The sequence below is a fragment of the Phaethon aethereus genome (genome assembly GCF_964289735.1).
Source record: "Phaethon aethereus genome assembly, chromosome: 17".
Lineage (NCBI taxonomy): Eukaryota > Metazoa > Chordata > Aves > Phaethontiformes > Phaethontidae > Phaethon > Phaethon aethereus.
Window position 1 is genome coordinate 3,310,053 of NC_138593.1, and position 25,163 is coordinate 3,335,215.

The following is a 25,163-nucleotide window of genomic DNA, read 5'->3' on the forward strand; positions in this document are numbered from 1 at the left end:
CATCCCACCGTGTCTGTGATCCCCATCAGGTCTGGTGCCCCAGCACCCCTCCCTTTCCCCCGACCTGCCCTCACTTTTACCCCCTACTATCCAGCACCCTCCCTCCCCCATTTGGGACCTCCATGGGTACTTCTGCATCCTTCCCCTCACTATGACCGCCTGCCGCCTCTCCCCGCGGTCCCCCTACGGCGAACCCCACCACCTCGAGCTCCCTGGCATTTTCCCTCACCTCTCTTTACTGCCCAGTGAAGCGATAGGAGCCTTCCGCACGCATATCCTCCTTGCTCCCATGATCCTGGGGGACTTCGTATGCATTGCAAACGCCTTCCCTGTTGACTCCTCTTTTCTAAGTGTCTTGCCCGAAAATGTGTGCATGTAAACCATTATTAAATGCGGTTTAGTTTGGTTTGCTTGTGTTGTGGTGTTTGGGGTTTTTTTTGCCACTGTCCTAGGATGGGATTGTAACTCTCCAGATGCTGGTTTAAATAACCCCTTTTCTTTGCTAGTATACTGGCAGTACCTCCCCCCTTTCTTCATTTTGCACTGCATTTTGTGGTACTTTGGTATTTTTCCCCTTGTATACTAGAATTCCATACTGCTTGGTATCTTTTGCAGCTGTTTTCCCCATATTTTTTCATTATTTCATGACTCCTATTTTTTCCTCCCTGATCCCTCCTGATTTTCTTGCAATTTCACTGTTTTCTGTGGGATTCTTGTTGAGTTGGGAAAGATGTGAATCACTAACCCAGAACTTATGTCCTGATTCTTTAATTCTGTGACCTCCAGGCTTGTGACATGGCCACAGATGTAGCTGAGCCTGTGGTCCCTGACTGCAGAGGAGACGTAAGGAGCGGTGCCAGGTCAGATGCCGACTATCCTCTTCGGGTTCTCTACTGTGGAGGCAAGTGCTGAAGGGGCAGTTGTCCATGATTCTTACAATGTGCTGTTTGTGAGGGCAGCCTAGCAGAAAGAATGAGAGAATCAGAGATTTTTCTTTTGGTTAGCTTTTATTGAGAAGCTAGACCACAGTCAGCTTGACCTTTCTGATCGTCTTTTTAAAATAGCTTGTGTTGTTTATTTTATCTAAAGCATTTTTGGTGAAATGTAGGAGTCTTCCCTTTGAGAGTTGGAGGTACTAACAGCTTTCTGTGTGTAAAAGCAGTGCAAGTGATGCTCAGGTGGTGAACTGTTGAGCAAAGGTCTCTTCCTGCAGAAAGCCAGTAAAGACTTTAGCACAGAAAATGCCTCTGGGCGTTAGTATGGCAATAAGAAATAAAGTTAGAATTCATGGAAGAAATTGTTGCACTGTGTTTAGAATTACTCTTTATTCTTTACATTTGTAGTTATGTGGATGAAATTATGTCAATATTCTTGACAAGCATGTTTTTAGATAGGTATGTTTTGCTTTGGGCTTCAATGCAATTGCAGGGGATTAGGAGAGAATTCCTGTTGTGCGTGAAAGCCTGCACGATTGGTTTGGGTTTGTTCTGTGCCTGAGCCCCTCCTCTGGACATTGGCAGCTCTTGGGAAAAGGAAAACTAACCAAATCACATGGTAATTTATTAGGTTTATCTTTTGCCTCAGGAAGAACTGCTCGCTCTTTCTGTAGCTTTTCCCAAAGCCGTAGGCATCTCCTTCCCTTCCTTCATTGACTGGCTGCTCTTGCTGTGATAGTTTTATCCTAATGCAGAGCGTGTGAGCAAATGACTAATGAGAGAAAAAATGTGGATTGGTATCAATAAAGTAATCTTCTTGAGTCAAAGTGGGGTTATAACCAGAAGTTATGATGTAAGAAGTCATCCCTAACTTTAAAATACCATTTTTAATTTAATGCTAAGGCTGTAACTGGAGAACTTATTTTTGTAATCTATTCTTTTTTTTTTTTTTCCTCCCTTCTTTCTCCAGTCTGTTCATTGCCAACAGAGGTGAGTTAATTTTTTTGTTGTCTGAGTTTCTTCTTTCTGTCTTGTGATTCCTCACTATGATGTCTCTTCCTCTTCTGGCTTTTCTTAACTGTGGCAGTTCTGTGCTTCAGCCACTGTCATCTTTAGGATGACACAAGGTTTCTTATGCACAAGTATAGTATTCATACTCAGTCATCTGCAGGAGAAATGACTGAGCTGAATAGCAAATGTATTTTGGTGTATTTGTTCGTGACGTATTGTGTAGTTACTCTGCTAACAGCATTCATATGACCTTTCTTCTCTAGTACTGCGAATACATGCCTGATGTGACTAAGTGCAGACAATGGTTAGAAAAGAATTTTCCAGATGAGTTTGCAAAACTTACAGTAGGTAAGACTCTTTTCTATTTTCTAATTGATCTCTGCCCTTAGACATATTCAAAAATCTTTGAGCTTGCCCAATTCTCATCTCTTCCTTTTTCCTGCTGTAAAAAGTTAATAATTTTTTTAGGAGTCTACCATGCTTTTGGATGCTGTGCAAATATGTTTGATAATGTCAGAAAACACTGAATAAATAGTGTGTAGTTTCAGTAATAATGTTTGAGCTTTCTTAAGATTCCTACTGTAACCAGTCATCCATGTACTTGTTTCCCATCGAAGTTAGTTTATCGGATTTTATGTCTGTCCAGTCTACTGTGGATGGCTGGAGGAAAGGTCATTAATAATAGGGAACTTGTTGATTTGCATTTGGAATTTCAATATTAACACTATCATTAATTTCTGTCTCTCTGTGGAAATTATGTGAAGAGACTGTATTGAAATTGTAACTGTATCTTTGAGCTAAGGCTTTTCTGAAGTCTGATTTGCTTAAGTACTATAATGAAGGTGTAACGCATCAGTCAAGCGGCTGCTGCACTTAAGCAAAGAGTTTACGGATTTAGCAAAATATCACTCTACCTTACTTCCTATTCTGGTAAGGCTGTGGCTGTCTGACCACTAATTTTGTTCTCTTTCTTCTCCCCATTCCTTTCTGATATATTGAAGAAAATTCACCTAAACAGGAAGCTGGGGTTGGAGAAGGCCAAGGAACTGCGGGAGAAGAAGAGGAGAAGAAGAAGCAAAAGAGAGGCAAGGTCTAAATAGTTGATTGCGGTACTGATTTATAAGCAGCTTGGGGCATTCCTTTCTCACCTGCTGGTCTGGACGATGGCACAGATTCTTTGCATTTTCGTTTTTAGCTACGCTTTGACTCTGCACAAAAGATACCAAATATTGTTCTTCGGGTGGTTGCAGAGTTAGTGCAGTGATATATGCTGATGAAAGAATTGGATAGTAGTAATAGCAAGTGAAAGATGACCTGCATCATGTGTCTCATTGTTCCTGTCATTGCTGTTGCTCTTATTCAGGGAGTAATTCTCAACCTAAAATCAGCTGGCATGCTTCCCAGAATACTGGTTTCTGCCCTGTTTAACAGCAGTTTATAGGTTGCTTGCAGAGTAGAACAAAGACTGCTTTCCTCTATTAATGCCTCATGACACTGCTTTTGCCTTTTTTCCTTCCACCTCTCTTCTGTATTCACATAACAGGATTTAGTTTTGTGCTTTTAACACTATCACCTATGTCTCCATTAACAGCTGTGTCTCTTCCCAGCAATACTAATGAGAAACACTTTTCAAAAAGCAACGTTGAAGATACAAAATATATGAAACAATTTAAATGCACTTTTATATTCTATCATTGGAGTTCTTTCTGTTTAATTAATTAACATACTTTCCATTATAAATCAGAATGCTGAGGTTAATATGCATTTGTCTGCGGAGTGTCAGCTGTGTCTGCAGTGCCTTAGAAATTATGGTTAATAGCCCACTGAGAGTCAGATTTTAAACCACGTATCACTGCAAGTGTTTTATTTTTGAGTCTTGGTAACCAGTTATGTTTACCTTGCAAGTAGGCTATGTGCAGTGACAACAGTAACTTATATTCTGTAGCTTGGATGCTTTTCCCAGAAACTTCAGGACGTTTTCTTTCAACAGTAATTTGTTGTGTGGGGTGGTATGATTAGTTTTTAGTCTGGTTCTTGATTCTAAAACAATAGTGTTTAAAATACTTAGGGATTTTCTCCTAGAATCTAAAGTTTCATGAAAACTTACGGTATGGTGTTAAGTATGATGGTATAAGATTGGCTGTAAGAGAGACAGTGAGGAAAAACAAGCAAAAACTTACTAAGACACTGCAGAAATTTACTGAAGAACTTTTAAGACAGAAATTTACTGTCTTACATTATTGGATATCAATTTATAGTAATGTAGAATTGAAAGTGCTACATGTTAGAAAAAGAAGTAGTCACAAGGGGTCAGTTTGCTTGTTATAAATTCCTTAGGTTTTCATGCTGAGAAGGCTCAAGAACATGAAACTTTGATTACCCTGGAGTAACTTGATGAGTATATACAAAGTTAGCTGAGATCTTAATCTGACTTGAAGAATCCTAATGAGTGGAATATATCTTTTGTGTGCTTTACTCGGACTGATAAATGCCCAATATGTGAAGTGTTCCCTCAGGTTGGCCTAGAAACAGACAGCAAGAAAGATGTTAAATCATGTGGAAGCTTGGCAGTCAACTACTGTAGCTGGCTTCTGTTTCAGAGGCGTGGTGTTTTCTGCTAGCTCATATATAGATATATGGTTCATACTGGGTCATGCACAAATATCTAGAACTTAATCTGCTGTTTAACCCAGCAGCCTGAATGGGCACATCCTCACGGCCTCAGTAAATGAACGTAAGTTGCTTTGCCTAAGGATGTTAAACTAATGAAAAACATTAAAGTAACAGTTTGTTCATATGATTACAACCAAAGAACAACTGAAAGAGGGTTAAATGTAGACCAAATGCAGTGATCAGTGGAGTGTGGGGAAACCCCCTTTTTGGTAATTGAAATGGGCTTCTGCTGTCCATGCTGTACTTCAACGCACAATTTACATGCATATATTGTTATTTCTTGTAATATTGAGCTTTGATGGCATGGGACCTTTCTTAAATAATAATTAAAAAAACTGAATGTGAGACAATCTGCAAAATACATTTTTGTTTACCAACACAGATGGGGAGGTAACGGTTTCTTTGTTTATAGGGATGAAATCTGACCTTATATGCTTTTTCTTTGATTAAGTGTGACATCATTTAACTAATTAATGTAACCTTATACTCTGTTTTAAAGGTGGAAGAGGTCAGATAAAACAGAAAAAGAAGACTGTACCACAGAAAGTTACAATAGCTAAAATTCCTAGAGCAAAGAAAAAATATGTCACAAGAGTATGTGGCCTTGCAACATTTGGTGAGTTGACTTTTGTTATGTGGTTTTTGTTGGCTTTAGATGTGCTTGCTTTTAACCTCATATTTCTTCTGATTGTATTATATTGAGTGATCCACTTCCATCTGTGCGAGGTGAAAGTCCCAAGGTGCTTTTAGCAGTTCCAAAGCATGCCAAAGGTACACTGGCTTCCCTCAGTATTAAACTATTAAAGTCCTTATTTCCACGGTGTTTGCAAACAGAGTTACAGGTTTTTTTTGAAACAGGGCTTCCCATAGCAGTCCACTTGTTAGACGTCAGAGTAGTCTTTGAAAATAAACATGTTCATAATTAAAAAGATGCTTATTTCCATCAAACCTGTAAATAGGTTATTGACAATTATTTTTACCTATTCTAGAGACTAAGTAAGGCTTTAACTGCCTTTCTAGTAAGGCAGTCAGATTATTACCAAAGTACGCTAACAATGCTGTCCTACATAGCTTTGGTTCAGCTGCAAACAGCCACTTGGTGTTTGTGTCTATAACAACATCTTCTTTCACACGTTGATGATGAATTCTGTTAAAAAGGTAAGTTTTAGCCTTGGTTGTATTAACAAGTTATGCTACATATTTCTTGGATGAGAGCATTATCAATTTTCTTGAGGGATCAGTAATCCGCACTAGCTTGCTCTGAAGTGGGTAGGTATCTTTATGCTGGAAGCCAATCTCAAATTGTTGGGACGTGTTGTTGAAAGGAACATACTGAAGCACTTCTGTGAAAAAACTTGTTCAATAACTGTGGAAGTTACTCAGAACTAGGGGAGCTTTTCAGTCAGTTCTGCATGTGCTTTTCTGGTGAGTGTGTGTAGCATAGACAAACAGAATGCATAGAGGACATTCAGCAATTTTTGCCTTGAAGAGTTTGCTAGATTTGTAGGTCAGTTGTTTTGTATGTAAACAACAGACTTACTTGCAATGGAGACTGTAGCAAAGCTTTAAGTGTAAGCTGCCACTAGTTTTTCAACGGTGAAATGATGATTTTGGTTTTAAACTTGAGAAAATACACTTATGACAATGACCGTACTTAAACTGTCCATTTTCCCATCAATAGAAATTGATCTTAAGGAAGCACAAAGGTTTTTTGCTCAGAAGTTTTCCTGCGGTGCCTCAGTAACAGGAGAAGATGAAATCATCATTCAGGGGGATTTTACAGATGACATTATTGATGTAATCCAGGAGAAGTGGCCTGAGGTAATAAACCCTTTCTTCGGTCAGAACTCTAGTTTTCCACAATAGCCTGTGACTTTCCAATGATTCTGAAAAAGGCTTTCATCTTCGGCAGTGCAGATTGTTGTGAAAAAAATAAAAGACCAGTTGTTGCATTCCCACCTATGAGTGATTAAACTTGAAGTCAAACGTTGCTTCCATTGTCCAAGAACCATTAACTCCCTAAACATGTAGCGCTGTTACTGTGGATACTACAGTGAGGAAGGCATATCGGAATAAGTCCAGCTGTCAAGTATCTGTGGCTTTTTTGTGACCGTTTCTTAACGGTGAATGCCCAGGTATTCTTACATTGCCATCCTATTTTTCAAAGTCTCTTAAAATATTGCAAAGTTTAAAAAAAAAACCCAACAACAAAAAACAAACAAGAGGAGGGGAAACACAACTGGACTGAAATGTTGATGGTTGGGAGGTTTGATTGTGCTGCTTTGATCGCAAGCAGTTTCTTTGAGTCTCCCTTGTTCTGGTATCTCCTGATTGTGTTCTTTCTGAAATAATTCTGTAGGCCTGTCTTTATTCAGGGCCCCATAGGTTCGGCTCTGTCATATAGGCACACATCACTCGTGTGGAATTTACAGCAGGGAGTCTCAGGTGGTGCCATATACTTCTCCCACACTTCATTATATGTACAGTGGTGAATATTGAGTGAGACATGTAAGGAAAAAACATACTTAATATGCTATGTTTTGGCCTTTTTTTTTCTAGGTGGATGATGATAGCATTGAAGATCTTGGAGAAGTCAAGAAGTGATAGTGAAAGACTACCTTTATTTAATTATATGGTTATAAATGATGTAGCCAAAGTGAGGCTTCTAAATCCATTTGCTCTGCAGTGAAACTGTGGAGAACCTGTATCCTTGGCATTTTCACTGTTCTGTATAGGCTGCTTGGGGTTTTTTTTTGTGATATTTGCCAAAGTTAAATTGGGGTTCTATCATGCTTACGCATGAAGTAGAGTTAAATAAAATTACTGTTTCTCCCTGAATACAGTTTCTGTTTTCTTTACACCTACTTTCTTCTACGGAAGATAATAATTTAAGTTGTGAAAAGCTTATTTTTCATCTGCTATCCTTTCTGCTGAACTTAAGTGAATAAGGTGTGTGGCTAATATACAGTAACTCGTACCTCTGATTTACCTGCATAAAATCTTAGAAATTGGAATGGGACAAACATTCTAAAGGTTTGTTAGCAATTAAAGGAAAATGAATCCTAAAGTGGTCAGGCAGTTGGACTAGATGGATCGTTGTAGGTCCCTTCCAACTGAACTATTTTATTAAGTGAAACACCGAGGAACATGTGAATATGTATGAAACATTTAGCCTATTTTCATAATTCCAAAGGATCTCCTAACCCTGCCGGCCTTCTAGCTGAGGCAATTTTAGTGGCTTTTTGCTTTTAGCATGCTGCTCCTTTACGAATGGTAGTCGACTTTATAGTGACCGCTGTTTGCTTTCCCAAACCGTGTTCACGCCCCGGGAGAGGTGGGTGCCGGCTGTGCTGGTCTGCGCTCCGTACTCCCGCAAAGGGCCTCCCGCATCGATGCGAAACTTTCTATTTCACTGCTCCCTTCAGTAACCTCAAATGCTCCCTGGCGGCAGAGTCCTGGAACTGACATTCTCCTGTCACTTGTAGAACCTAGATGAGGTCAAACCCAAGCCGGTGACGCCTTGCACACCCTGTCCTCTACCAGGAAAGATCTTTTTTTTTTTTCTCTCTGTGATTTTTGTTGATAAGCTGCTGGGTTTAGTTGAGAAGGGCTTATCTAACAAGATAATGGTATCTCTGTAGTTGCGCCGTTTAAAAGCTGAGCCGGGTAGTTACCGCCATCCTGTAACATCCAGTCGCGCTGTTAATTCTCAACGTGATTAATTCTCCCGTTTTTCCGGCAGCTCCAGCCCCCCACCCCGACGGAGCGCGGCCTCAGGACTCGAACCATCAGCCCCCGCCGCTGCGGGGGGCGGGGCTTCTGCCCAACCGCCGCCGGGGGCGGCCACTCAACGGCTGGCGGGGGCGGGGCGCCGCCGTGACGTCAGGGCGAGGGCACCGGTGGGTTTGGCGGCGGGCGCGGAGTAACGGGCGGGAGCGGCGGGGCCGAGGGGAGGGGGAAGGCCCCGGGCGGGGCGAGGGGCGGCCCCACCGAGCGGGAGGGCATGGGGGGGACCGGCCCCAGGAGCGGTCGGCGGAGGGGGGGCCGCTCGCCCGAGTTGGTGGCGCCTCAGGGCCCTCCTCAGGCCTCGGCGCCCGTGGGAGGCCGCAGGGCCGTGCCCCCACCGCGGTCAGGCCTCAGCGGCTTGCATTTGTCATTCCCGCAGGGTTGCCGGGTCAGCAGCGGTCTCGGCGGGTAACCGTGTAGTGCTTAAATCAGAGGCAGCCTCCATGCTGAACGTTACAGTCAGAAATAGTTACCAGTATCCGCTAATGCCTGGTAGCGTCCCCCGTCCCCTATGAATTCATCACTGCCGCAGTCTGCTTCGCCCCAGGTAAAAAATGAAAGCACAGTTAACAGTCGGAGCGCTCTATTTGTAACGTGAAGGCTCTCATCGTACCGCTAACAGTTTCAGTCAAGGACCACAGGTGGTATCGGGAACATGAGGAACTTTTTGGAATGGCCTCTGTTTATAATATAAAAAATATTTTAACTTAAATTAAAACCGTGAGTTTATTACCAGAAAATTTGTCACTGCTTCTTAGTGTTGAAATGTGTTCTATGTGTTACCTTTTATAGAAACTTAGTCCAAGCCTTGAGAACAGCACCATTCAGAAACAGAGGCAAGAACTCCAGGTTTTAATTGCAGAACTGAAAGATCGTGATAAGGAGCTCAATGACATGGTTGCAGTGCATCAGAGACAGCTGCTAGCCTGGGAAGATGATCGGCAAAAAATACTGACTTTAGCAGAACGATGCAATTTATTAAACAGTAAGTATTGCGTGTGTAAAGAATAAGGCCCTGGTCTTTTAAGTACGCTCAGGTGCTTAGACCCCTCAGTAGCAGTTTTGCATGATACAAGGAACCATTTCCTACCCTTCAGCCTTAAATGTGGTTGTCTTCTGTCTGAGATCAAAACGTCTGTGCTGTGATCTTGAAGGGGGTATGATAATTGGATAGCTCTTTCTCGTTTGAATATGTAAATTGCTTCTGTGGATTCTTTAAAAAAAAAAAAAACTGATGAAATAAATGTGGGGGAAGAGAACAATTTGCAAACATGCTGGTGCACTGCAGAGCCCTGTGCCCTGAGGTTCTGCTGCACAGCTCTGACATCATCTGCAAGCCACCCGGCAGCTCTGAAAATCTTGTTTGACAGCCATAGTACAGAGGTCACCACAGAGTTCGTGATCCATCTGACCTGGATAGCTAGGGAATCCTGCTTCAGAGTATGCAACACGAGCATCCATTTCTGAATCACATAATTTTAAAACACTGGATTAAATTATTTCTGCGATTTAAAAAATTGCATGACAGTATCTGAGCTGTTCTCTCACAGGTCCCTTTGCCTCCCTTCTTTCCAGATGAGCTGAATAAGAGAAATGAAATTATAAAATCACTGACCAAAAAGTTGAAGTTCTTGGAATCTCAGCAGAATGACAATAAGATGACATTTGAAAATACACAACAGAAGTTCAAAGAGCTGTCTCGAAAAGTAACAGATGCAACTGTTCACTGTCAGGCTCTGGAGGTAGGAGTTGAGTAATGGTCTAATTTTGCAGTCCATGCATATACAGAATGCCTGTGGCATTTGTGAGTTTTGCTAGCAAATAAATATTTCATATTAAGGCTCTTGAGTTGTGTTTGTCTTTTAGTACAGTAATGTGAGATTAATCAATGTTAATTAATGTTAGATTAAGGTATAGGTAGTGCTGGCCCCCAGAACAGTACTGGTACTTGGTTAGGAAGTTCCAGACAGTTTTATTTACAGCTTTGATTACTATGGTGAATTGTAACCTGAAAACGGTTTAAGGATATGAAAATAAACGGTATTCAAGGGTTCTAGATTTTTTTTTAAAGAGATTTGGCAATGATATGTTTATTGGGATAATTTTCCCCTGTGTGCAATACAGTAAAGCAGTATTGTGCGCTTTCATCTGTCTAATCGGCTTGACCTAAGACATGCAGGGTATTAAGAGTCTTGATTGCAAACAAGTTTGGTTGTAACAAACTGGGCAACAATTTTTACTCCAGTCCTCTTTTCTCCGGATCCTCACAGCTTGCTCAGAATCCCACATTGCCATTCATGATGTTTAAAGAAAGTTGTGCACGCATTTACTGGAAAAATAGTAACTTGAGTCATGGACGTAGTAGCTGACACTCTTATTTCTGTTCACCAGGAGAAAAATCGAAGTCTCCACTGCTCAGTTTTGGAATTGTCTGCTAAAACAGGCCAGCTGCAAGCGAGAGAACAGGAGCTTCTTACTATGCTTAAGCTGAAGGTAACATCTGTTGTCTCATCAGGCACTAAATGTGGTCAAACTGCAGCACGGTAATTGGTGACTGTGCTGCAGTGGTTTAGTCACTGTTGATCTTACTGCTGTTTAATTCTTAGGCTTGTTTGAGAAGGGACAGTTGGTCAACAAACAATAAACTGGTTTATTTTCATAATCAAGCTTGTTTCCTGGCTTTGATTTTGTTGGTTTTTTTTTTCCTCAAGAGCTCAGAAGAAAATCTGTGAGGTAGCTATAACTACTGCAGAAAGATGTACTGTTGTTTTGTCAAAATCCATACATGAAGATAAAACAAAAATCAAGAATACGTTCTATTTCATGTTTCAGGATGAGGTTATACTTGAAACAACTGATCACATTACTGAGTTTACATCTAAATTCAAAAAGCTGGAAAGTGCATTGCATGCAGCAAAGATGGAGGAATTCAGTCTCAACAAAGAAAAGCAAGACCTCAAACTGAGACTGAAAGAACTAATACTTGAAACAAATAAGCTGAAAGGTAAATGTTTATAGTGGGCACCTGATTCAGTGCAGACTAGCATGATTTCTTTTCACTCTGGGAAATACTACATTTTGTTTTAAAGATGACCTCTGTGAAAAGATGAAAGAAAATGATAAGCAGCAGGAAGAAATCATTCACCTCAAACAGGAAAATGACTGCTTGAGGAATGAGCTCACACTTATTGGTAAGTGGGGGCAGTTGGATTTTCATGCTTTAGCTTTCAGCAGCTTGGAGACTTCTAGACAACAACAGTTCATTAATATCTGTGAAGGAGGCAGCTTCTTATCTACCTTTCTTGCAGTTTAATAAAGGTGTATGCTTTTGTGTGTCATTCTTGTATGAAATCAATATCTAGGGCTTCTGCAGGGACAGTTTATAAAATCCTGTAAAAGCACAAAGTTCACCAGTATGATTATGCATGGAGGAGTGAATGGCTCAGAGGATTCCCATTGGCAATTTTTGAGACTCATGTCTCCTGGGGTATTAACACAATAAATGGAGGTGGCATTCTCCCTTCTGACATAGCTTGCCTAGAAAATGGTGACCTACTGAAACGAAGCCACATGCAAAAACCTCTCAAACTTAGGCCCTATGAAATTAGCAGGCCATTCACTCTCTCCAGTCTCTGTATGGAAGAAGTGTGTTTACAAATTCACTTTTTCTCTTGTTTTTCTTTAATTGGTGTGTTTGGTGTAGATGGTCGAATGTGCAGGACTTGATAAACTGCAACTTGGTATCTGTTGATAGCTTCTCTTTGGTTTTGGGTAGAGAGAAACTCTTCTGTATTGCAGTGGATAGGAAAGGCAGGCTGATGGTTGCTGCAGTGTTCTTAGAGACGAGCAGTATCTTGACAGATGAGGTGACCAAAGATGTCCTCTGCTGTGAGATGATTTACTTGCCTGTCACTTTTTATCTGCCATTACCTTTGCCAAATAGTGAATCCATGTCTCATTATTTGAAAAACAATAGCAACGGGAAGTATTTCCCAGCACTTCCCTGTACAAGGCATGAATTAGAAATAATTACTGAATTTCCTTTCCATGGAAGAATGTTAGCATGAAAAAGTAAAATAAATCAGTCAATAAAGTAGAATTTTGCTGCCAGTAAAACAAAGCTAGGTGCTGGTCAAAAGTCTGAGGAAAACACTTGATCTGTTTAGTTGTCGTATGGTTTTTGTGCACTTTTTATTTGGAGGGGAAATAGATCCTGGTGATCTTAAGAAAATGTTTGTGTTCTGGTTAGGTACCTATTTCTACTGCCACAGACGTAGGCATTAACAAATGTACTTGCCTTGTCTCTATTCACTTTAAGAAATTCAAAAATTGTGTATGTTTTGAAACAGTTGAGAAGGCAAAGAGAAAGGATCAACTTCTTCAGTTTGCCAAGTCTAAACAAGCGCGGACTGACGCAGAACTATCAAGTTTGCGACAGGTACAACCCTAATTGTGTTTCTACTCTGAGACTGAAGGCATCTTTCAATAACATCAAATCTGCATGGAACGCTATAAAAAAGTTAGATCTAGCTATTCTTAATTAAGAAAGAAAATAAAATTTGCCGTTTCTGCCTTGCTGGGATCTTTGCAGAATATGGATGATTTTTTTTTTTATTTTTTAGATTAAAAACCCGTGGTACAAATCCTTGTATTTACATGTGCTTTTGGCCTTTTTGGTATAATTGTATTTACCTGGTCCTACAAATGAGTAACTACCACCCTCATAGCAGTAAAGTGGGGCACCCTGTTGAGACCGTTCCTCAGTGCGTACCTACAACCAGAGAGTGTTGGGCTCGAGAAGTCAGGAGAAAGGCCGTCGGAGTGCGGGCAGGCTGCCTCGCACACGTGCCCAAGGTGAACTCACACAGCGTGAAGGGGCATGGTGTACTGAAAGCTCTGTTTTGCAAGAGAGACTTAAAACCAGTGTTTTCAGCTGCACTCATCTAAGATTCTCCAGGCATGTTCAATTTTTTTAATTGCAAGTAATTGATTGCTATGTTATCTTCTACATTAGCTTTACAAAAAATCCCCTGCAGTGAAAGCCAAATACCACGATCATCATTCCGTGTCCTGTAATTCTGCGTAACTTTGAACAGCATAATAACAACATGTATTAAATAATAATTTATATTATATATTAATAATGATATTGTATTTACGGTTCAGTGTGGTTCCATTTTAGAAGAACACTGCAGTCTTCTAATAGAAATACTGTTTATTGCTGCAAAACATTCTTTTCCTAAATACATGCAGAGATGGCCCCTTAGATTTGGAAGGCTTTGACAATAGATTTATAAACCAATACAGATACTGGTTTATAAAAATGTTTTGAGGATATTTTTGGAAGACAAGCAATGTGTTAGTGCCTGATGACAATGTTCCTGCACTCCAGACTTTCACTAATAGGCATTACTATCTTTAAACAGATCTACATAAAACAACAGCGTGACTTGCAATTTCTTCATGTCAATTTGGAGAGATCTCAGGAATTAAGGCAAAAGCATGAGAAGGCGACATATGAAAGGAGGTAATCTTTTTTTTTTTCCCAGTAGTTTACTCTCAGAGAGAGACTTCACTGTTCAGCCACAATTAACATCCCATCCTAAAATCCTGAAAGAAGCGTGTTCTGTGTCAAGATGGTTTTGCTGGACTCAACCACAAACATCCAGTGAAGTTGTCAGATACTTTTTTTTCACTTGGTCAGGAGACACCATGAGTATGAGTCACAGAACAAAGTGTTGTGTGCAGGCCAGACAGTTAATGATTTTTTTTTTTAAATTAAATAGTCTGGTGGTAGGGGTGTTAATCTGGCCCGCTACTACTTTTGTTTAAAAATCAAAGTTTCTTTTGCTTTCAGATTAGGAAATTGGTGCACACCCTGGAGGTTCAGACAGAATCACCACACTGTATAAAACGTGAGGGAACTCTCAGACTGATTTTGGAAAGTAACAGTCAAATCTGGGCAAACTTTGGTTGGGTTTTGGCAGGATACAGCTGCCTGTTGGTATATGAACTGCCACAGAGCCATGGTTACAGCCTCTGGTTAATGTATAGCTTTAACCTTGAGGACAGTTATGTATGCTCTTTAAATGCAGTATTTCTGACTGTTTTCTTTGTCGTGCCATTGTAGCATAGGTGTGACATTCTCTGCCCCTGAAAGTAACAGCGAGACAGCCGCAGTTAGGACTGAGGGCACCCACGGGATATGCGAGGAGTGTGGAACTGCACAAGTTCCAAAAAGTAGGGTAAAAACCACCTCTGAGATGTGTGAAGTAGATAATAGACTGTTACTGAATGCATCAGACTTGGAGGAAACTACCACAGCATACTTAAACCGGTGTCAAAAAGTTGTGAAAGTCTTGGCTGTCCTTACGGAAGAAGAAGAAAAGCAGGATGTTGCATCAAGCTCTGATGAGCTAGGCAGCAAAGTATTTTGTGAGGCAAACAACACAAGGCCATTGATAAACAGGGAAATTTCTGAGAATGAAGTGGAAAGCAGAGACCAACAGACCTTTGAGTCATCTTTACCTGAATACGAGCATTGGCTTAACGTCAGTTCGTGTGTAAATTCGCAAAGTACTTTGATCCAGAACACCATCACATCTGACAAAACTGATAATGAAAATAAAACCTGGGAAGAGAGAACTGGAATTCTGTTTGTCCAAAAAAGCAGAGAGACTCCAGCTGCAATTTGCAAGTCTGAATCTGATGCCTGTAGTAATAACTTCATCATAAAAAAAGACGCACGGTGGAAGCCAATATCAGATCCGGAATGGTTGAAAATTTTCAAACCCATAAAAGGAGATGGAAGTCTATGGCATGGACAAGATTGCCGCTGTCTCAAGACTGCACAAGAGATTAAATATGCCAGCTCAAAAAGGTTATGTGCTTGTTACATTTAAGAAATAGATAGATATAAGCCAGAATTATGTAGAAACTTGGGTGTACAAGCTCTCAATAATTTGTATTATCTCAAGTGATGTTTAAAGTAACTGCTGTTTTCATATTAGTCTACCAACTTGAAAAGTAGTAAATTTAAAATAACTTAATATAGCTCTAAGGTATCATGATTCTATTTTTATGCATTTATTTTTTCACATCTCTCATCCCGAAGAGCTGCGTGGGTAGGAGAAGCTGCAATACCACATCACTTGCCAAGTAAACTAATTGAGAAAAATGCAGATTTTAAAAATCTTACGATTTTTTTAAATCCCAGACGTTGCGTGTAAATCTGGTGGGTAAAATATATTCTGACCAGAGTTGGACTTCTACAGTGATGTTTCTGTAAGGCAAGAAACAAACCTAAATTTTGTTTGATGCTTTAGTGACTGTGTTGTTTCTGTTGAGAAATCACACAGTGGCTGGGTAAGTATGTAGGACACGGCTCTTCCACGCAGGCTGCTTTCCTCACTTGGGGCAAGAAAATGAGATGGCAAGATTTAAAGGACAGCAATCTGTCCGCTCTCCAGTGCGTCTTTGTTCATGGGACTCTATCCCTGTGTTTATGTTGGGGGAGGAAAAAGGACATGTGGTTGGGGATGAGGAGAATGAGGTTTCTAATGCTGAGAAGTGTTGGAAAAATACTCAGGTGTCTTAGTGGTGTTGGAAGGTATCTGAGATATAAACGCTGCTTCGCATTTATAGAAGTGGGTTTATGCCTGCACAAGCAAGGGCATTCAGAGCTGTGACTGTCTGTGGATTTGTTGTGTCGGTTCCTCTATTTAATTTCCAAAAAATTGACTGACTTAACCAGCTCTATTTTAGAAGGATTTCTGCAGTTTTACAGAGATTTCATAGCTGCCTTTTAGACAGAGAAGAGGAGGAGGAGTAGCTGGTAGTTTGACAAGTACAGTAAATGAACAGCTGTTTAAACCTGCTAACAGTTTTACCCAGCAAGTCTGCCCAACATCCAAACAAATTAATGTTATGGAATGGAAATATTTGATGTATGGATGCTTTCAATCTGTGTTGCTTTTTAAACAAAAATATTACAGAAATTGTTACTGCAGTGAGACAGGCCTGTTCAGAAACAAGGTGAATGGGCAGCCGTTGAAAAAGAATGCTGTCCCGGCACATTCCCTCCCAGCTTAGCTGAGCTTCATGCTGTGTCTGGACTCTCTCTAGTTTCCGCTGTCCATAAATCATTGAAAAGACTCCATTCCCCTTATGTCTACCCTGACCTTTCTTATCTACTCCCCCAGCAGCACAAATGACACACTACCGTCCCTCCAAATCTCTTTCGAGGACGAATCGTGAAAACTGCTTTCACTTTTTGTCATGTCCTTAAGGGGACTTTAGCGGAGAAGGAACAAATTCAACGTGGGCAGTGCAGGTAGAGCAGATATCCTTCAGTAAGGGAGGGCTGCTCTACCCCTTTGGGATTTGCTGCTGAGCTATCAAGTTTTCTTGATGCCCACATTTGGTCCTAGGAGCCCTGCTAATTGGAGATGGACTGACTCCGTGCAAATCCCAGACTGTCTGCTCTCCAGCCTTTGCTGACTCTGATTTGCCACCGAATAAATTCTCACCCCGTAAATGGGAGGAAGGCAGTAGTATTGCAATCGTCAGTGTCAGCTTCTTGTCAAGGCGTTAATGGCAGAGACCAAACACAACATTCCTTCTGTGACTTGAATCTGGATTCTCCAGTTTTCCATTGCTGGCTTCATAGTGCTGATGATGTATTTTGTGTGTAGGGAACGGTGCTGGCACCTCCCTGTCAGCCCAGCAAATATTTTTGACATGAGTTCTTGAATTCTGGAACAGCCAACAAGAAGGCTATTAACGCAGTCAAATACCTTATCCAACTGCGAGAGTGATTGTGAAATACTGTAGTGCAGGAATCATTTCTGTGTGCTCTGACTTAATGACTTCATTTATGTTGGACCAACATTTGCTGCCTTTGGATTTTTATCTCAATTCTGGTTTTAAAGATGGAGCGTCAGCAGTTACGTGCTCAATCTGCTCCTGCTGGACTTCAGCCGTTCTTTGAGCTGTCTCCCTGCCTCAAAATCAAACCTGTTTTCCCCTTCCCTCCCAACCTGTGCATTCTTCAAAGCTGTCTGTGCTCACTGCCTCTCCTCACATCAGCTACAGCTTGTTCCCTCGCATCTTTCCAGAGCCTTTCCCTGTCAGAAGCACACAAACATGAGCTTTTCTCTCTTGAAAGCAAGCCAATTGTATGACTGAATGTCATTTAAAAAGAAACCTTTATTCTGAAGGTCTTGCCAGGTACAGAATGTGTTTTTCCACCAAAATAAGTATCTAAAGAATATTTAATGAAATGTTGTAAATCTGAAGATAGTATTTTCTTTAAAATACATGTATTTTTTAATTATTTACCTGATCCAGGCAGTGCTTCTGTTTTGTTCAGTAGTGTGATGAATACAGAAATATTTTATTTTGGGGAGATGGTTGCTATTTTATTTACTTTTTAAAAACTGTATGAAGTGGAAATGAGCAGTTGAAAATGAAATTCACTGTATAGATTGAAACTGCTTGCAGAAGCCGGGGTGCGTCTTTGTACAAGCTGCAGACGGCACGCAGTGCTGTGTGAAAACACAGCACAGGGGACAGGTGATCCCAGGGGAAGAGGGCTAAGTTAGTTTCTAATATGCTACAGCTTTTATTAGTTCTAGTCTTAATTTGTGATTAATTGGTGCTAGAGCTGAGTGAGGGATTTGGTACATTTTGATAAAATTGTGATTTAAGGAACTGAGATCGAGAACAGTTTTTCACTAGGGTAGGCGATAATGAAATTAACTTTTAGTGTGGGAAAGGTATAAGAAAAGTTCCAATTATTTGACATGCATATTAAGAGCTAAAGACCTATTGTATTAGGACAAGCTTGGGATGGCTGTGAGTCAGTGTTCAGACAGTAATAATGTACAGAGTACGATTTGTTGCTTTAACTGTCATTTAAATTACGTTTCAGATATTCCTAAATACACTCAGGTATATACCCAGTGCTAAATTAATATTTTGTTTTGCTTTAAAATCTAGGGGAAGATACGTGCCAGCTCCATACTGAAATGGTAGTCAGGCAACTGACTTTTGGGTTTAATCACAGTTTGCCCAAACAGCACTTTATTGTTTGCTGCTGTATTTAAAAATAAAGAAAATAAAGCCCCTTTAGCAACACTGTCCTGCGATCTCTGAAATGAGAAGATGACTTTAAAAGACTGTGAAATTCCCTTGAAAAGTATACCTACAAATATTAATTTACCTAGTGGTTGATTAAAAAAAAAGGGGAGTAGGGTATGAGAGAAGAAAGAGTACCAGGGTATTGGGAGGAACTAGATACTGCCTTTTGTGTGCTCTTTGCAAGGTTAAATGAATACTCAAGCACATGGCAATGTAGCTGTTCTTGAACCTGGTCGAATGTCAAACTCTCATCCTCAGAGGATGAAACTGATCTAATGAAGCTGTTAAACATGGGAACGGTCGGAGAAACGGAGTAATCTCACATGCTTGATGGTTTTCTTGGCTCAGGGCTCATAATTATTTATGTTGTCCCATGATTTTCCTTTGAAAGTTTAAAAACGATGGTGATACTCTTTCTGGCAATGTCTTAATTTTTTTAACAGTGAAGAAAATGCGGATCTGAATTCTTTTCACTTGGATTCTCCCTGTTTGACATCCACCCAGAAAGGAGACAGTCCTCAAAGATGTGAGAGATTCTCTGATGAAGAATTCCCTCTGGAGATCAATAACCTTTCAGTGACTAAGCCAACAAGTAGATGCTGCAATGCTACCATGGACCAAGTCAGTATTTTATTGCAGAATGGACTGCATTAATTTTAAGGGGAATTGTGACTAATGGTAAGAAAGAAAACGTCTGCCGGCATGGGAGAACTAGGGACTTGAATGATGAGACAGCAGGCTTAAAGCAAAGGTGGTAAAATATTTTTTCAAAAGCATTCCTTGTTGTCTCAATACATCTTGGACAGCATAAGTGAGTTAAAAAAAAAAAAAGAGAGAGAGAAGCTTTTGAAATGAATGGCTTTAGGATAATGGATGCTGGCTAACTGGTGATTCCAGTGAGCACAATATTTGTTTATTTTCATGTCTGGGCTTATTCTCCCCTTTATCACTGAAGTACTGCTGTTGTGTGCGCTACTTATACATGCATTTGAAGATTTGTTAAAAAGCTGACACTAGGCAAGACCTCTGTGTTTATTAGAAATACCAGCATTTAGGCAGAGTCTGGAGCAGTGTTATGTTGTAGTATTTTGAACTGAGACATTTCAAAATGAAAGTGATAATTCTTGGTGTTATAATCCTTCGAGATATTCCAAAAAGGTAATTTCATAATTTTGGCTCACTTTCTGTCTCCTCCAGGACACCAGTTCCCCCCTAAGTAAGCTGCAGCATGTGTTGGCTGAGTCTCGACAGATGGTTGCTGATCTGGAGCTTAGCACTCTTCTCCACGCAAGCCCTCACTGCAGTCCAAACAGCAGCAACATTAACATGGTATGTATTGCTCTCCCAGGACTAGATTTAGGTGGCTGGGAATAGCGACTGCGAACATCCTTTCCCTTATGCTTGACTTGCACTACGACATTATAAACAATATCCTCCTCACGCTTTGCTGAAGAGAAAAGTCCTGCATGCCTTAGCATGAAGTACTTGAATTTTTTATAGGATTCTTTATGTCTCCTCAAGGTCGTGACAGGATTTGACTTTTGCATGTGTCTAAGCAGATGGAAGGAAGAAGTCATTTTGGAGCAAGCTGTAGGAGGTCTAGAAAAAAGTGAACACAAATATGACCTACATTCAGAACTGGTTTATTACACTAGGTATATTTGTGGAAAGGAGGAGAGTGTAGGAAATAAGTGATATATAGAATGGTTTTGGATATTAATTTAAACCAGACTCTCAGCTTAAATAACTTTAGAGTTTTTGTGGGCTAATAGTTTTAGTTCCTTCATGGCAGGGTCAGAGAACATACTCAATGATCAAAGAAGATAACCTGTATGTAGCCATCATGGCAATTTATTTTATGAGCATGGATGCTGACAGGGAGTTTTTGTCTTGAGTATGTGGGCAATAGGAGTAATTGGAGAAGGGGGCACTTGTTTGTTTTCATAAATATCCTTAAGAATTTCTACCTTGTTTGACAAGGAGATTGTGCCACTCGTCACTAGAAATGAGTGAACTTGTGCTGATATGTGTCACAAAGGGAGAATTTAAGCTTTTGATTTTAAAGCAGACTCCTAATGAGAAGGCTGCATGCTGAAACCTCAGCTTTCTCCTGAAAGGTGTTAACTCTCTCTAAATGTTGCACTCCTTATATCCTTAGATGAACTTGACCAGAACAATGTCACTGCAAGTAACAGACAAAGTAATTTTGTTAACATTCAGAGCCATAAAACCTTAGTTGTGCTGGGGCTGACTTGAGTATGAGGGTTGTGTGCCAGTGTTTGCATAAACTGAAAGGATATTTTGTTCAGAAGTTCATCTGCAGCATTTCATTCAGTGTGAAAGACAGCAGCAGTGTAGTCTTTTGCAAAGACTATCTTGTAGGAGAGATTCCTGAAAAGCTCTCTGTAAAAACAGTGGTTGCTTGTGGCTCTTGCCCAGCCCCATCAGCTGTCTGGCTCCTGCTTACTGGTTGGCACATCACAGCTCAGCTTAACTGGCTGTCCTTGAATAGCAAGCATGACTCTGCTTTATAACCTGTTACTGCATTTTTGAGCTTGAAAATGAGCTTCTCGTTCGGAATGGTTGCTTTAGTGGATAGAAAATAAAACAGGCTGGTGTTTACTGGCAGGGGTTGCTTCTGAACCACATCTGTAGAACTTTGATCTACTTTCAGAGCTGTTCTGGGCAAAAACTTGTCAAGCGTGTTTTAGATAATCTATGCAGGCCAATTAATCTGTGCTTAAAACCAGGTTTACCTGAGGCTGTTTTAAACTGCACTTTAAAACATAATATATATCAAACATAACCCTTAGAATTTAATCAGTAAGAATTCGGACCTGTTGGGTTCTGGGAGGGAGAAGAGGGAATTAAAAAGGGTATTTTTGATGATGGCCAGTTTGAATCTGGCAGCTCTCTAATTTTTATCATCTGAGTTCCTTGATTTCCATGTAGTGTTTTTGCATTACAATATAGACAACAGAACTTGCAGAAGCCCTTCACAGAACCCAGTTATCTGCTGCAGAAGAAAGAGGTGCTAAGCTCCCGTTCTTTTCTCTGTGATGTTCAGTGAGTATGAAGGTGTTTTCAACTTGATTTTTTTGTTGTTGTTGATTTTTTGGTTCCACTCTTTATAAATGCATCTGCAATATTAATACAAGTCTATGGATTTCTGAGATGACTATGGACATGGTTTAGTGGTGGACTTGGCAGTGGCAGGTTTACCGCTGGACTCGGTGATCTTAAAGGTCTTTTCCAACCTGAACGATTCTATCATTCTGTGAGCCTGGCACAGGACTCTTAAGTGCACTGCTCTGAATGCGTTTCCAGTAAAGCTCTTATGAGTACTGTAACAGCAAGCAGATACTAAGGCAGCAAGTAATTCCTTTAGTCAAATAATTAAACTTTTTTCAAGCACGCTTCTCATCCTCTGGGCAGTCAGGTCTCGCAGCTCCATTCCCGAGGACCTGCACACCGTTTATTGTCGTGAAAGTCCTTCTGTATGTTACAGATAACAGGATCAAGGATATGAACATTGTTGAATAAGAGATCGGGAAGTGTTTTTCAGTGCCACAGCCAAGGGCCTTTTTAGTATATTGTTCCTGGGCTCAGAACTCCAAAAGTAGAATGTATTGAATAGAGCTCTTTCAGAATATAAAAAGCAGCTTTGCCCATAGCAGATTGTTTTTTCTTTTTGAATCAGGAAATTTCTCACTCTGATTATTTGTTCTACTAATGTGAATTGGGTGCCTGCAATAGGCACCATGTCTGGTTCTGAGGACAAAAGAGTAACCAGATATGGTTAAAATACCAACCACCACATGAAACTGAATAAGAACTAGCAACAATGGGGGGAAAAATAGACAAAAAAAGAAACCTTCCAGTGCTGACACAACCCACGCGCATGTCTGCAAAGGGAAGTTATTACACAGCAAGCTGGAGCGTGAAGCTGTGTGGCACTGGATTTCTTACATCGATCAACTTCGATCCAGCGGGGAGCTGGTGCTCAGTTCTTTTCTCTCGCTATATTCACACTGCAGTCCCTGAACTCTTTCACCCCTGTGGAGCTAAACCCTCTGTGCCCCCGGAGAGTGATGTTGGTTTGTAGCACCCTCATGTTCTGCTGTTTCTGCATTAAGTCTGGAGACACTGCATCTTTCAAAATAAGTTGGGTCTGCTTAGCGCAGGCTAATGGGGCTCTCAAAGGAAATGGATGCTGAGTAGCTGGAATGCTGTACCTTACTCTGCTGTAATGTTCCTGTGTAGAGATCTCTTCTTTTCCTAACAAGAGCCCTAAGCTAAAAGAAGCTGGAGGTTTTATAGATCGAAGCCAGCACTGTGACTTGCATCCTGAAACTACTGATGTTTAAAAGTTTCAGGAGCAAATCCCCAAAATTGCTGAGCACCATGCTGATATAGCAAAGCGGTAAGCGTGTGCTTAGCCTACAGAAATAATCTCATTTGCTTCAAGTGAGAAAGAACTGGTGGAACAAACGCCCCCCCAATTCACTGTAAATCCATGAGAGGAATTAGTGGCTGTGCAAGTCACTGGCTGCTGCATAATTCTTATTTTCTTCGTTTATTAAAAGGCAGTGAATCACTGTGATCGGTTAAATCCAGAGTGGCTTTTGCAGAGCTGATAGCAGCTCCAGAAATCACTAACGTTTGTGCAGTTTCATATAGAGAAGTGATTGAATTGATTTTGGTTTGGTTTTGTGTGGGTTTTTTTTTAAATTGTTTTGAAATCATTTGAGGGCAGATGCACTGATAAACAGTAGGTTAAGTTCCTAACTAGCTGATGGTGATTTAGCCATTTTCATCACTCGGTTGTTTTTCCTTTAGAGAGAGATTGGGTGAGGGAGAGTTGAAGAACAAAGGAGGAAAGCGATGAGTAAAAGGATATATTCAGTTTTGGACACCGTAGCATGTGGCACTGCTCGTAAACTGTGACTCAGGGGCTGGCCAGGGGCATAAAGATCACTCCTTTTTGCAAAACAAACTGGAAAGATTTTATTTCATAACACTCGAGTGGTGTCTCTGAGACTGTTGTCTTTCTGTGAAGTGCTCCGTTTACCTTTCTCCTCTTTATATTTTTACTCTAGGTTTTCATTGTCTGCAGTTTGAAAATTTATATAGTAACTTGACATATATGTGATCGCTTCATATATATATTATATTACATTACGTTACATTACGTATATAAGATACATTATAGAGGGAATGTTCCTGCATTTTAATAAAAATCTTTCATTTTCTGCAGTGGATGAAGAAGTTTCCAATATAGAATTAAGTCTGAGAACTGAAGATCATCAACCCGTCAGCTACAATGGAAAGTTACCTAATTTTTTTCTATGGTTCTGTGAGTGTTTGAAAGACTCTGAAGTGGCAAAGAGATGTGACTACGCAGGAATATATTTTATCTTGAAATAAAACATAGAATTATGCCAAGATTAACAAAACTATTTTTATAGCTGAGAGCTCAGGTTAAATACTAGCTTGTTTTTTAAGAATCTTGTGTAATTATTACGACATAGGAACTATTTTTCTTACCTTTTTTTTTATGGTGGCTCAGAAATATTTATAGAGTATGACACAGCCAAGCATTCTTTTTTTTTTTGTTAGTTTATTGTCTTTGTTCTGGACTTCTTGCCATGTAGAGAGATGAATAATGTTTATAGGAAGTTCCCAATTAGAGTTGTAACCAGGAACTGCCTCCTACATTGCTGAAATGGGAGAGCTGTCACCCACAAGATGGGCAAAACAACTCTTCCCCAGTCAGGAGCTATTTATTCTAACAAAAGCTTACAAGATCAGGTGTGTGTATGGGCTGTGTTAGCTCTGTGACTGGCTTTTTAGCATTTAAACTGGTTTTATCTTTGACTATCGGGCAAGGCGTGTTCCATTATCACACTTTGAAATTATTTTTTAACTAAAAGGTCAAATAAGCGAATAAAGGTGATGCCTTTGCTGTGTTTTTCTTGCCTATTTAACACAACGTCCAATGCATTTAGTGCTTCATTTATGATGGTTCTCTGGGACGTAGGACACAACAGCCGGAGACAGGAGTGGGCCACCCGGTCACATGCGGTTTGCGAGCGGTTTGGGATGCCTGTGGCGAGTCCACACTGCTGAGCGCTGCGCCAACATTTTCCCGGCGTGGGGGCAGCGAAGGGGTGGGAGTCTCTGGCTGTATCCACTGCCACGAAATTAATTGCAGTGAAATACAACACTTGCACCACGGTTTCCCCTTGTTAACTCTTTTGTATAATTTTCCGCTTTCTCTTTAATTACCTAAATGACAGCCTGCTTTCCTTCCTGTACTAATGGCCTCAAAATTAGTCAACCAATTCTGATCATAGCTGCTGTCTTCCAAACTCCCTCCCCACCCGCAAGCATTACCTGCAGAGGGAATCTCTGCTGCTCAGGTTTTTTTCAAGTTTCCACAAGCCTTGAAAGCACATTTGATTCCTCTACCTGCAGAGAAACTTTCCAGGCTCTCTCGTCAAATCTGCTGCTGTGGGTATGACAAAAATGCCTCCCAAAAGCCACCGATAGCAATACCATGGTGCTTACCCCAAAGCTGCCCTGCAATGACACTGTCTGTCAAACCCTAGAGAAATG

The 25,163-nt window shown here is 40.6% G+C and overlaps 2 protein-coding genes across 2 annotated transcripts; both read left to right on the forward strand.

Moving 5' to 3' along the window:
• The first annotated feature begins 629 nt into the window (after nt 1–629).
• On the forward strand, nt 630–7,467 carry DENR (density regulated re-initiation and release factor). The gene is made up of 7 exons (XM_082007657.1): nt 630–901; nt 1,906–1,925; nt 2,210–2,294; nt 2,948–3,031; nt 5,119–5,235; nt 6,301–6,440; nt 7,179–7,467. Exons 1-7 carry the CDS (start codon nt 796–798, stop codon nt 7,221–7,223), a joined length of 597 nt encoding a protein of 198 aa, XP_081863783.1. The 5' UTR covers nt 630–795; the 3' UTR covers nt 7,224–7,467.
• Nucleotides 7,468–8,916: 1,449 nt separating this feature from the next.
• On the forward strand, nt 8,917–21,605 carry CCDC62 (coiled-coil domain containing 62; the record flags this gene model as incomplete). The annotated part of the gene is made up of 12 exons (XM_082007680.1): nt 8,917–8,952; nt 9,198–9,390; nt 9,981–10,147; nt 10,797–10,898; nt 11,238–11,409; nt 11,495–11,596; nt 12,755–12,843; nt 13,832–13,932; nt 14,536–15,285; nt 18,989–19,166; nt 19,743–19,874; nt 21,519–21,605. 12 exons carry the CDS (start codon nt 8,917–8,919, stop codon nt 21,603–21,605), a joined length of 2,109 nt encoding a protein of 702 aa, XP_081863806.1.
• Nucleotides 21,606–25,163: the final 3,558 nt, after the last annotated feature.